General features: G+C 38.9%; 2 protein-coding genes across 8 annotated transcripts in view; one reads left to right on the top strand and one right to left on the bottom strand.

Annotated features, from left to right (window-relative positions):
• LOC126337031 (tyrosyl-DNA phosphodiesterase 2-like) overlaps positions 1–7,710 on the bottom strand; it is a 126,777-nt gene extending 119,067 nt beyond the window's left edge. For 3 of the 4 annotated variants that reach the window (XM_050001361.1, XM_050001408.1, XM_050001383.1), the window contains exons 1-2: positions 7,635–7,710; positions 6,371–6,426 (exon numbers count right to left, since the gene is read on the bottom strand). The gene's annotated coding sequence lies outside the window, so the exon portion shown is untranslated. The remainder of the gene's footprint in view (positions 1–6,370; positions 6,427–7,634) is intronic. The other variant, XM_050001374.1, reaches the window with a different exon arrangement.
• Positions 1–13,414, top strand: part of LOC126337017 (double-stranded RNA-specific editase 1-like) — a 117,349-nt gene that overhangs the window by 64,200 nt on the left and 39,735 nt on the right. For 3 of the 4 annotated variants that reach the window (XM_050001279.1, XM_050001288.1, XM_050001297.1), the window contains exon 2: positions 9,361–9,434. In XM_050001279.1, the coding sequence (XP_049857236.1) occupies positions 9,361–9,434 (74 nt within the window). Of the gene's footprint in view, positions 1–8,394; positions 8,671–9,360; positions 9,435–13,414 lie in introns of those variants that run through there. The other variant, XM_050001307.1, reaches the window with a different exon arrangement.

Genomic DNA, 13,414 nt, shown 5'->3' with positions numbered 1-13,414 from the left:
CATATTCAATGAACAAATTTCTAATTCTTTCCACAATGGTACCGGGAAAACTGTATTTCGTACTAACTACTGATTTTCTCCCTTGTTATGACTAGCATATCTGTGATACGAACAACTTTGATGGACCATGCGGCACACTATGGGCGGAGCTTAGGATATGGATTGGTGTGGAGGGGGTTGACTGGGCGGGACTTCTGCACCGTCCGGCGCTGTCGCTAACGTTAGTGTGGACGTCGCAGGAGCCATCCTCGGATACGGACCTGCTGATCGAGCAGCCCAAGGCAAAACTATAAACACTGTAGAGCATGCTGAGTTACAGTAGTGGCATGTGGGCTAGCGTTATCATGTTGGAAAAAACAGCGCTGTTCGTGAATGGGGAGCACGCAGGTAGAATCACCAGATTGACGGTCAAATGCGCTGTCACGATGCGTGGGATAACCACGAGTGTGATCCTGCTGTCATACGAAATCGCACCCCCCCAGGTCATAAATCCAACGCACGGTCATCAGTGGCCCCGAGGCAGAACCATCTTTAGACAAAAAACACAACAGACCTTCTCTCTGCCGTCCAATGAGCTCTCGGTTGACACCACTGAATTCGCAAATGGCGTTGGCTGTGGTTTGAGGTCAGTGTGTCTGGATCGGAGCTGTCCTTGAAATACATAGTAGATTTGTAACTGTTCGTAGTGTCAATGAGGTGCAAACCGCTGCTCAGATTGCTGCTGCGGATGCAATAAAGATGCGCCAGAGGCTTCTCGGTAGTGCCGAATGGCCGTCTGAAACCCGGGCTTCTTGCGACCGCATATTCTCGTGACCACCGCTACCAGCATTCATGTATAGTGCCTACACTCCAGCCGAGATTTTCTGCAAAAATGCAGATCCGGATCGGCGGGGGCAAATTCATATTCTTGAAGGGGTTGAAAAGCATCCCAGTTGGTTTTTGAACACATTCTAAGTTCATTTCTCAACGAATCATAAGTTGATTTTTGAATGTGTGCGAAGGGTATGTGATGTCTCTTCCAGGGGCGTCCTCGTCACATCAAAAAATTAAAAAAAAAGTATCCCGCAGATAAAAGGGGACAGGGCTACAAGAGCTAAGCCGAATAAACCCGAAGGGTAAATCGCTGTTTAAGTGGTTGATTGGGTCTGCGAACGATCAGCGAAATCCAGAGTGGAAATAAACGATTAACAGGTAAGAAAGATTATACGTAATCTTCTCGGTATATCCAAGAAAATGAAATATTGGCAGAAAATTTTTGCCAGAACGTTATTCCACCAAGAGTCAGTCGAGCGCGGAAAACGCATTGTACTAACGCCTAAACGGAAAATAAACACCGGTTAACTGAACAGGTGATTCTGGCAGAGTTAGTCGAAGTTAACCGGAGAATGTTTCGACAATGGCAGGAATTATTGATGACAAGATTGTTTATTAGAACGATGAAGGAGAAGAAACGGGAATATCACAAAAATTACATGGAAGACTGACTGTTCCAAATTTATACGAGGGTAAGTCAATTATTATCCACAATTTAATTATGTTTTTGTTTATTTTAGTAGTACTATCATTTTACGTTGACGACGCATTTTTTTATTTGTTGCTACATCTTTGCAATTTTCAAGCTGCCACGTTAGTTTCGTTATCGCTGTGCTGTTAATCATGGCTGCTCCGCTGTCTTTTTGCACCAAAGAACAACATCGTTCAGGGATCCGTTTTTTTACGGTCGAATTGCGAATCAGGAGCCTAAATTCGTCGAAGACTTTCGGTATATTACGGGAACAGTGTTTTACCGCAACTGAGTGTCTACGGATGGATTGAAAAATTCCGAAATGGTTGCACAAGTGTTACGCACGGTGAAAGAGCCGGACGACCGTTTACCGCCACAATTGAAGAAACCATTTAGCGTTCACTTGTAATGATTCTCTTAGACAGACGATTGTCTATTGACGGAGTGGCACATTGTCTGCAAATTAGTCACGGTTCTGCCTACGAAATCATCCACAACAGACTTGAGTTTCATGAAGTTTGAGATGGATCCCAAAACAACCCCCGCAGTTGCATAAACAAACGCTCTTGGACATCAGCGAAAAACACTTGGATCGGTATGGTAACGATGGGGACAACTTAGACAGGATCATTACTGGTGAAGAAACATGGATCCATCATTACGATCCAGAGAGTAAACGGTAGAGTATGGAATGGAAACATACAAATTCGCCGTGCAAGAAAAAGCTCGAGACCCACCCGTCCGCAGGAAAACTGATGCTTCGGGTTTTTTTTGGGACGCATAAGGTCCAGTACTGGAACATAATGGGGATAGGGGCACAACAATAAACGGCGTACGTTACTGTGAGATGCTTACTGCCAGGCTAAAGCCTGCAGTTCGAAGCAATCGCCGAGGATTTCTGTCAAAAGGTGTTGTCTTGTTGCACGACAATGCCCGCCCGCATACTGCTGAAACGCTCCATAAACTCAAATTTGATGTACTGGATCATCCCCCATATAGTCCCGACCTTGCCCCTTCTGAGTATAACATGTTTGGTCCACTCAAACAGGCATTAAGGGGCCGTCGATTTGCCTCGGACGAAGAAATGGTGCATTCCTGTCTCGCAGCACAACCGAGAACCTTCTGTTATGAGGGCGTTAGGAAGCTTGTTCAGCGATTGACAAAGTGCGTTGAAACGCAAGGAGACTATGTTGAAAAATGATGTTCTTGTAAGTCTCCTATTTGATTACAATAATATTTTATAACTACTTTGTGGAGCCGCGCGGGGTAACCGTGCGGTCTTAGGCGCCTCGCCACGGTCCGCGCGGCTCCCCCCGTCGGAGGTTCGAGTCCTCCCGTGGGTGTGTTGTCCTTAGCGTAAGTTAGTTAAAGTTAGATGTAGTGTGTAAGCCCAGGGACTGATAACCTCAGCAGTTTGGTCCCATAGAACTTACCACAAATTTCAAAAATTTTACTTTACCGATAATAATTGACTTACCTTCGTATAAAAAAATCTTGTATTCTACTTTTCGATCTCATGCTTAAGAAACTGGACCATATGAATGAAATGTGTAACTATTTCCTAACAAATCTTTTTGGCTTTAGTAGCCCTATTAGGCATTTGATATTGGTACTTCTTGAATTATGTTTTGTCGTGTTATTTCCCTAAACTAGGTCTGCAAAAATGACAATTCGTGGCTAAACAATCTCGCGTATTTGGCGTGTGTTAAAACTGCTGCAGTATTAGAAAGAGATATTTCATTTTATGCAGCAAACAGTGACAAAATATACGTAACCCACGGTACTATTCGTATTAACAGCATCTTCAGTATTTGACAACGACATTTTTATTTTTCATACAGCAAAACGTTTGGCGACTTCGATGCTTTCGCAGGAAGGAAAGCACGGCATGTAAAGCTGCAGCAAAATTAGATAGAGAAAAATGCTGGGACCTAATGAGTGAAGAAACGTGTACTGTCTTGCTTGTCTTTTTGTTTACTGGTTTTATGTTTCCTGTATTTAATTTTATGTCACACAAAAGAGAAAGTTACTAGCTAATAGGCAATAAAGACTGTAGATTTTCTGAAGAGTTCTTATCCTCCTAGTCACAAATAATCTCACCCAGTATTAATTGATTGTCTTTTGTCTTTTAAGGAGTAGGATGTCAAACGGCCGACTGGGAGCAGGAGTGGTACCACAGGACATTTTAATTTCCACTGTCCTCAATATAGGTTTGATGACTTCTATTACAAAATACACACGTTTGAATTCCACAGAGCGAAATACTGTGATGTGCGATAGAAGACTATGTGAGAAGGCGTGGCTCTACTCTTTGGTACACTTATAAGACCGAATAACAGTCTTATATTTCCTCGAACATATATGTTATATATATCAAACTCTTCAGGAAAATGTGCGCTAGAAAGTGAACATATTTTTGATAAATCAGTTTTTCTTAAATTTTGATGTCCTATCTCAAACGTCACTACAACCTTCTGCCCCCGTTCGGAGATAAGGTAGCTCCGGGGCTGCAATAACGCAGAAGTAACATCCAGCTCCTCGTAGCCATATTACACGGCCTCGTTCATACTCTGCAAGGTGTTGTTACCGGCGTTTTTGTCGCCTTAAAGGCATAGTGGCGCTACAAGATTTCTATCTCAGATGTAGAAACACGCCTACCAACTTTCGTTTACGTCGCACCGCCCTTTCTTGGTGTAGCGATTTTGTTCGTCCATCTCGGGAATGGAGTATCTCAACGATTGTTGGCTGTTTTCGGTATTGATAATGGCAAGATATCGGTCCCGTTAATTCCCAAGACTCTACCAAAATCTCCGCAACAGCCCTAAAAACTAGCCCGGACATACAAAAAGAAGCGAGCAGGGGACTTCTGTTTATATAATGAGATTTAGGTTTAATAAAATATTTTATTTACGTACTAAAATATGACTACAACTTGTATTTTTTGTCTGGATGGAATAATGTACGTCTGTCATGATTTTGACGGATGATGATATACAGTGTATGTTCTAATGGCAAAAAGATATTTTTTATGCGATATAATTACAGTATAACAATATTCAGATTGTTTTGCTTTACTTTTGCAGTGAAACCTTGCTTACTTGCAAATTTAATTATTCCACGTCAATAGCAAATACCTGTATTAGTTGGTGAGTGGGTTTGCAAGTATCAAAATATGCGACACAAATGACCTAATCTTTTGATTGAATTGACATAGCTTAAAATTTTTCCACTGCCAAGGATAGACTGAAGTATGTGACACAAATTTGAATTTGATAAGCCACCTGTTAAAGAGAAAAAAGGATCTTAACAGAGCAGAAGACAGACAGATGAATACAAAATATAAAAGAATATTCATTTCGTATCACATTACAATTTAACAATTTACTTACAGTGTGATACTCTGCAAATTTTATGACTCTAGGTCAACGAGAAGTATCCTAAAGCTTTCGATAAGTGAGTTTTTGAGTATTTTTGATAAATGTCTTTTGATTAAATTAATTTAGAAACTTAACTTTTACGCTGTTAAGGGACCTTATATCTAAATGTGTTACATAAATTTGAACTTGATACGCCTACCCATCCCTGGGGAAAAAGGGTTCTTGGCAATCGGGCAGACTGACTAGGACAACAAAGCGAGCCTGATGGCTCTGATTTACTGATTGAGGTGCGGAACCGTAAAGAAACACGTAGATCTTAAAATAATGTGGTACAGTTAGTCGGTTAACTCAGCACATAAATATATGTGCTCGAATATTCAATACCACGGGTACCTTAATGATTAGACGGACAGCGACCCGACATGAAGTATTGTCAGAAATTCTTTGAACATCCGAATTTTGGAGATTTGCAAGTAATCCTTCATTGGGGGTAAATCATCTCTTTCTGTGGAATAGCTCCCGTAACCCTCTTGTGACTAATAAAACAATGTAACCCGATTTATTTATAAATGCATGTTCTGCTGCTTTGTTCCATCCAACGAGGTGCAAAAACTCGCTGAGCATTCTTAAGAGGCCCTTTGACAGGAAGTATACTAGTTTCAGTTTCTGCTGCAGTGCAATGTTTGTCTCCAGCTGTACTCTTAATTTGAATGCATTATCTGTTTTAAAGGGTTATTTTTTTACTGTATGCTTCGTCATGGAAAGTGCAGTTACTCTAGATTGACAGTAATCATTCCCCGTTTCTACTAAGGAACATCAACGCTCAAGTCTCACCGCTTCACATCGAAGTTCGTGTACATTCAAATGCACTGTGCACAGAACTTTTTTTCCATGTTCCACGTTATAGATTACAGCTTTAGTCCATACACTGACAATGCCTCATCGCAACTGTTCTTTTCTGTCTGTTTTGCCTCCTTTGCAAAAATTGTTCTAAACTTTCATACAAATATACAATACCTATTTTATTTTCGTGAATTACTAGGCTAGTGTACTCGTTATACTGTTTTTTCGTGTGTGGCTGCCTTTAGATCATGGAGCAGAGAAGAATTCTTGCAAGTGTTCGAGGTTCAAACTTGCACTGTCTCTTTTGGTCGGTGCAAGATGAAGACGCTGTCAGCTGCCTCTGCTGATCGCTTTCAAAGAAAGGTCTCAGAGTGTAATTTGTACTGTAAAATTGTCACATGAGGCATTATCACGTAAACAAGCAACCAGTAAACCAATGACTTTGAGCATTTTGTTCTATATTGTGTTGTCATGAGTAGGTAGCCTTTTATTGGTTCGTCTGTTGGATTTTTTTTATCAAAAACAAATAATCTAGATCTGTTTAAAAACCGTTCTGACAGGCTTGTACTCCGAAGAAAGATAGAGTGTAACTAAGTTTTTATAGTATTTGGTTAAGCAGTAAAGTAGGTTTTGTGTTTCTAATTACCTTGAAAATACTGTCAGCGACACGAAGAAAGGTGTAAGCGGGTAATAGCATCCAACCTGTAACAAACTAATATTATAGCAAAAAAAACAAAAAACAATCCCCATTATTTATGCATATGAATTAATAATTTCCCATGACTTCTAATTCAGTTTCTCCCTGATTTATTCTTTCAGGATGCATTTTTATACCTGCTTACTCCCAATTTTATACTATCCTTGCCATTGTTAACCATAAAATACATTAGACTGAGCGAAATGCCGCAACAGTTAAATAAAAAGATCTACGCAGGAGATAAAGTAGAGTAACTTGATGCCTTTTGCGATTTGCTTTCTCATACGTGGCTCTTGTATGAGTGAACTAGCTCTGCATAACGTAATTTTTCGTATTCGCATTTTGGAGTGAAATCCATGTTATGAAAATAAACTAGTACCGCAGCAATCACACTTCATTGGTAAAAAAAGCACACCGTCTTCAGGCCATAAGTGGCCTACCGGGACCATCCGACCGCCGTGTCATCCTCGGGGGAGGATGCGGATAGGAGGGGCGTGGGGTCAGCACACCGCTCTCCCGGTCGTTATGATGGTATTCTTGACGGAAACCTCTACTATTCGGTCGAGTAGCTCCTCAATTGGCATCACGAGGCTGAGTGCACCCCGAAAAAGGCAACAGCGCACGGCGGCCTGTTTGGTCACCCATCCAAGTGCCGACCACGCCCGACAGCGCTTAACTTCGGTGATATTACGGGAACCGGTACTTCATGTGTATAAAGCTTGTTTAATCTGCTTCAGAAATTAAAACCCACAGTCAAATTTAAGCTGATAAATAAGATATGACAGTGCGAGAATTTACAGTCGACGTAGTTGCTGCGGTAGCCGCTGAACGAACAATGTTAGTGACAAAGCGCACAGTGAAGTAAAGGGAGGTATCTGCATAGTAAGAGTTTAAGTTGCAATAAAGACCTCGCTGATTCCTTACGTATCTGCTTAGTAAGAGCTGGTTGCGATAAAGATCTCGCAGATTTGTTAAAATCAAGAGTGGATTCTCATTCTCGCCAGCAAATTACTTCTAATTTGGTAATAACTCAAGTCGGTATTATCCTAAGGGCAGACTGTTTTACTTTAGTACTTAACAAGGATGACCGTAGTTGCCGACCACTGAAGAAGTTTGGTCTCTTTCGTTCCATTCCTTGCACAACACGAAAATTACTTGCTTTTCCAAATAGAATATTCTAAAGTAAGAACCGTAATATTGTTGTAAACTGTACCTACAAACCGTGATAACGATTCAGCTGCACATTGCTGGCCCTCGCTGTTTTGGCGGGATACAGATCGCGCGGCAACATACATAATGCGATTCCAAAGAACTTCGATTACAGGTCTGCCAATCTACGTGGAGGCTTGTCTGTAATGCGCAATCGATTCTGTCGTAATTCTTCTGTATTTTGATAATATTTTCATGAAGGTAAATAATATGTATGTCTTAGAAGATTCGTAATAAATAGCGAAGATTGACGGACACACATGCCAATATGATGTTTCATTTTCGGTGATTAGTGCATAACTAAGTGATCGACTACAAGCAGAGGACTTACTTAAAACAAAAGAAAAATAGAGGGAGAGTTTTATATTATTATAACTATTTACAAATTGATACTGTTCGTCCTATTGTCTACGTAAATTAAAACTGACTGTGACCTTTTGCCGACGTTTTTGTCAGCTCTTCCAAAAGTTGAGTAGTTAAATATCTGTGTACATTATTGTTCCCCTCTCATGCAGGGTGTCAGAGGAGGAAAGGTGTATATTGAAGGATATGAAACGAACTACCATTAAAAACAGGAAAGTCTAGTAAACATGTATGATTCAAGAGCTATGAACACTTCTTTCCTTCGATACCGTGAAACATCTTTTCTACTACAAGCTCCTTGGTTTCCATATTTCGATAGGTGGTATAATGAACCAGCTGGTAGTACGGACAAAAAAAAAAAAAAAAAAAAAAAAAAAAAAAAAAAAAAAAAAAAAAAAAAAACAGCAAAAAAAACCTTGCAGCAAACATGGGCTCTTAATTGCGTACCTTAAGAGTTCTGAGCACTTGTGCATCTGCATTACTGTGAAACACACATCTTCCACTGAAAAAGTGCCCTAACTCGTAACATATGTATCTTAGAGCTTATGTGTATTGGAAATATTTTTATTGTTTCAGTCCATACCACCTGCCTCCCAAAATATGGAAAACAAAGAGCTTGCACTACAAGAGATTAGTTTCACAGTACAGAAGATGAAAAATTCCTCAGAGTCCTTAAGGTATAAATTTGAGAGAGCCAGTGTTTACTAGACTTTTCTGCTTTTAATGATCTTCTTTCCTGTAAGTTCTCTGAATATTTACCATTGTTCCTGGGATGCCTTGTATAAAGCTCAAATCAATATTATTAGGATAAGATGTGAGTTCCCTGTAAAAGCTTTGTTGTCCAACTAAAGAATCTAAACTTGCTTCTTAGTTCCTCACCAATTACCTTAAACTCCCCATTAACTCTCCTAGAATACTGTGGTACTCTACTGGGGAAGAGTATGTATTCAGTGATCGCATGATCACAATATCTGGGTAGTGAACCAAGATACAGTACCATACTCTTTGCTGGGATTTTGTAAATATTCTGGATGGATTAGTTTTGAACCAACTGTTCACTATTAAAGTTCTTGACCAGAGTGTAAGCCAGTAAATGATAAATGTTAAAAAAATAAATTGATGCTGGCTAAGAGTTAAGGTGATGTACCGACCAACACTATACTTCCTGTATCTGTGAATGCACATTCCTGTTAGTTTTGTTATTATAACAACATTATAAAGTTCATCAGAGTGTGTGAAGTATGGAGGGTTCATCACCTGAAAAAATATGATTGCCCTTTTTTTTAAGTAATTGACATTTTTTTGTTTAAAAAAATTTACATGTTATTTAAACAAAAGGTAAACTGATTTTCCATTTTGTGTTGCAGGCAATGACACCTTCCATGAAGAGAATGCTCTTACAGCTAGTGCTGTTGTTGAAGGGAACACATTGAACAAAGATGTAAGTTTCTGTCCTCTAATCTCTCTCTCTCTCTCTCTCTCTCTCTCTCTCTCTCTCTCTCTGTGTGTGTGTGTTTGTGTGTGTTTGTGTGTGTGTGTGTGTGTGTGTGTGTGTGTGTGTGTGTGTGTGTGTGTGTTTTATGGGGGGAATGGGGGGGGGGGGGGGGGTGCAGGGCAATGAATGTGATTCTTAAGTACAAAGACATGAGAGGGTTATTCTTGCATTGTAAGTTCTTTGTAGGATGTTCTGTAACAGTTTTGTTAATTTCTGTGAAAATTTTAGAAACGTCTACAAATGTCTGCTTATTATATTTAGTTAACTTAAACATCACATAGAATGTAACCAATAATATTAGTGACCTTGTAACTCTGACCCTCTGTCCTCGTGGATAGTGTACTATATGTTCACAAAGTTTTGTTGAGGTTACTTCCAGGTATTGCAGACTTAAAGCTTACTTTTACATTATAACACCCTTCGAACAGTCATTCCCTTCCTGTGATTGCTATGGATATCTTATGCTTTGTGCTTTCTCAGTAATTTGTATATTAAATTTGATTGAAGTAGGCACAGACTCCCAGTTTTCCCCATTTCAGATAGCAAATCATATTTGTGTGAAGTTTGGTTGAAATCATTCCAGGTTTTTACATTGTATTAAACCCACCTTTCCCCATAAATCAATTATATCTGTAAACAATCCAAGGGTTAGTTTCGATACAACCTCTCTCAGGTGGTATGCCCTTGCACTCCTCAAGCCTCTTGAAAAACCTTACCGAGCAAGTTACAGGGTTATGCTGTGTGTCATGGGCCCCGGCTCATTGCACAACTTTGTATTTTTCACATATAAAACTATTTCTGGAAGGGTACGGAATGGCAAGGTCTAGTAAAAGAATCGTACAACAAACTTTAGATGCCATCAGCTGTTGTTATACCCTTCTAAATACTACTGAGGTCTGTATGACCCCAATCTCAATTTTTTTGTTTCTCAAACATAGTTTTTGTTACACTGAACAGCTGATTGTGTGTTTTTATGTTGCTTCATTGAAATATTGCAGATTTATCTGATGTAAATTAATTGGGTCTGTATGGCCTCACTGGTACACTGAGAGACAGTCATGGTAGTAGGAGTATTTTTGAGCATTCAGAAGTAATTCTTAGCATAGTGGCATACTAACATTTTCACAGTAGCCTGTTTTCAATGTTCATTTTTATGATGTTCTAGAGTGATACAGAATGTTCACAGAAAACAAATGTAAATAAAAACGGTGCAATGTGCGTCATTTGCAGCTAGTGTATTTACATGTTTGAAATATTTTATGGTATTTTGTAGTTGGACTTATTGGTGGTTATTTTGTGTGGGCACCAAAAACAATTTTATTGAATGCCTAGAAGCAATAATCTGGCCATCCTGCATCAATAACTTAGTTTCTTGCCACAGAATCTAAAATTTGTGAACCTCCTGCAATATTGTATGTGTATTATTGATTAGGTTAGATTCTGGGACACTAGGTGACCACTTGCTTCTCCCTTTCCCACATCATTTCTCTTGAAAGGATTCCTGGCTTCAGACTTGCTTCAGTTCACTGCATATGAGAACCTAGCATGACATTCGCTGCTTCTGCTCCTACTTCTGCTGCTGCCAACGACCTATATAAACAACATACACTGGCTATGGCACCGCCATCTTTGAAGCAACTTGAAAACTGAGCCACCATGTCTTGTAACGTCAAGGTGCAGCCTACTCGTCGTCTGCTAATACTGAATGTTGTTATTGTTTACTACGCATGGCATGTGTGTGTGTGTGTGTGTGGGGGGGGGGGGGGGGGAGACTGCCATGACATTCTGATTTCTCTACTGTAAAACATATAGTGATGAAGGCTAAAAGAAATGAAACACACTTCTGACATCAATTAATTGAAAAGTTTATTACAAAATGTTGCAGTTCAGTTCGATGCAGTGTCATATAAATTAGTGCAAAAACAATTTTAAAATATTCAGTAGGTCCAAAAACGATTAATTGACAGTGCAGGACCTTTCATTGTCCCCTAAACAATATTAGTTTCTATATATTTGTCGAATATGTTTCCCTCCTTCTTCCATTGCCCCAGTTTTTGCACAAATGGTGTAACCTACAGTTAAAATACTATTTTAACATCATCCTGACTAGAAAATAGTAATGTGACTTTTCTCCGGATTCAGCTGGCACCATTAGATGGTCAAAATCGAGTAAATAAATTCGGCCTGTCACCCAACATTCTGAACAATTCCACACACAACTACAGAAGGAAGTTCTTCTTCCATATTAAGGTTTGACAGTCTCTGAAAACCCTTTCTCCCACTGTTAACAATTTGAATACACCCTTTGGAGCAGCATAAAAACTATTTTTGATGTATTTTATTGCAATGAAACTAGTTTTTCCATCAGTTTGAGCAGAAAGAACTTTTTTAAAAAAACTAAACCCACAAATTAACACCGTTATATAGTCAAAATCGGTAAATAAATTCTGCCTGTCACCCAACTTCCAGAAAACTTGCCTATAAAATTGCACAGTATAGTTCTTCCATATTAAGGTTTGTCAGTTTCTTTTATTGCAATGGAATGCTTTTTTTCTGTAAGTTTGAGCAGAAAGGAGAACTTTTAAACAACCTGCACATTTAAGTATTTTACATACTTACCTAACACACTGATGTCTCTATTGTGAAACAAATGGTAATGAAGGATAACAGAAATGAAACACATTTGTGACATTAATTGAAAATTTATTACAGAATGTTGCATATAATTTCACTGTTATGCCATATACAGTCCGGGGGGAAAAAATTAAATAGTTCATAAGTTCAAAAAAAGAGCAATAGACACCACAAGACCTTTCATTGCCCCTTAAACAATATCAGTTTTGTATACATTTGTCTAATATGTTTCCCCCTTTCTTCCACTGATTTGGTTTTGCACAAATGGTGTAACCTAGAAGTAAAATACTGTTTTAATAGCATCTTGACTAGAAAATAGTAATGTGACTCTTCTCCAAAATTCAGTTGACACCATTATATGGTCAAAGTCAGTAAATAAATTTGGCCTGCCACCCAACTTTCTGCACACTTCTGCATACAATTGCAAAGGAAAGTTCTTCTTCCATATTAAGTTTTGACAGTTCTGGAGGACCCTTTCTGCCACTGTCAACAATTTGATTACATCCTTAGGAGCAGTATTCAAACTATTGTTGATATCTTTTACTGCAATTAAACCTGTCTTCTCTTCTGTTTGAGCAGAAAGGAGAACTTTTAAGCAACCTACACATTTAACCTTTTTACAAACTTGCCTGACAACACTTCCAGAAATGTACTCTACCACCCTTTCTGAACATAGAGTTAACGTTTCGTACTCTGGAATGTAGTAATCGTGGTCAAATTCCTCAACACCATGTAAATTCTCTACAGGATTTAATATTGGTTCAAAAAACGTACCGAAATCTCCTCCAGTGCTATTAGAATTTTTTGAGAGCTCTATTTGTGTTATTAAGCACTTTCTGTATGCTGATCTAAACTGCAAGGCATTGGGATTATTCCTATTGCCCCCACTTCTGTGAATGCTAGAGAAGAATTGTTCTAAGTGATCTTGGCTCATCCTCCTTGTCAAAATAAACTTAAGCACTGGAGATTCAGTTCACACATACATTTCAGCTACTTGTTTTATGCTTAAGAGATCTATCACCATTCTAGAAACACCCATTTTTCTACTTGATAAATATAGTAGATCACTATTACAAAGTTTCAATTACATAAAATGCTGAACGGATTTTTCAATAATTTTACAGACTGTTGTTTTATTACCTTTAAACACTGGTGTTTTAGTGCCTTTGTTCATAAGGTTGCATGAATTAAGTAAATCAAAAGCAGTACTGCCATTTTTAGGAACTTAACAGTGCCCTCACAGCTGACAAACTCTGGTAACTGTAAGTCTCTGCAAAAAATAATTGCATCAG

The sequence above is a fragment of the Schistocerca gregaria genome, chromosome 1, assembly GCF_023897955.1.
Source record: "Schistocerca gregaria isolate iqSchGreg1 chromosome 1, iqSchGreg1.2, whole genome shotgun sequence".
NCBI lineage: Eukaryota > Metazoa > Arthropoda > Insecta > Orthoptera > Acrididae > Schistocerca > Schistocerca gregaria.
The sequence above is the reverse complement of the archived record's forward strand: the minus strand, read 5'-3'. Positions and strand labels throughout refer to the sequence as shown.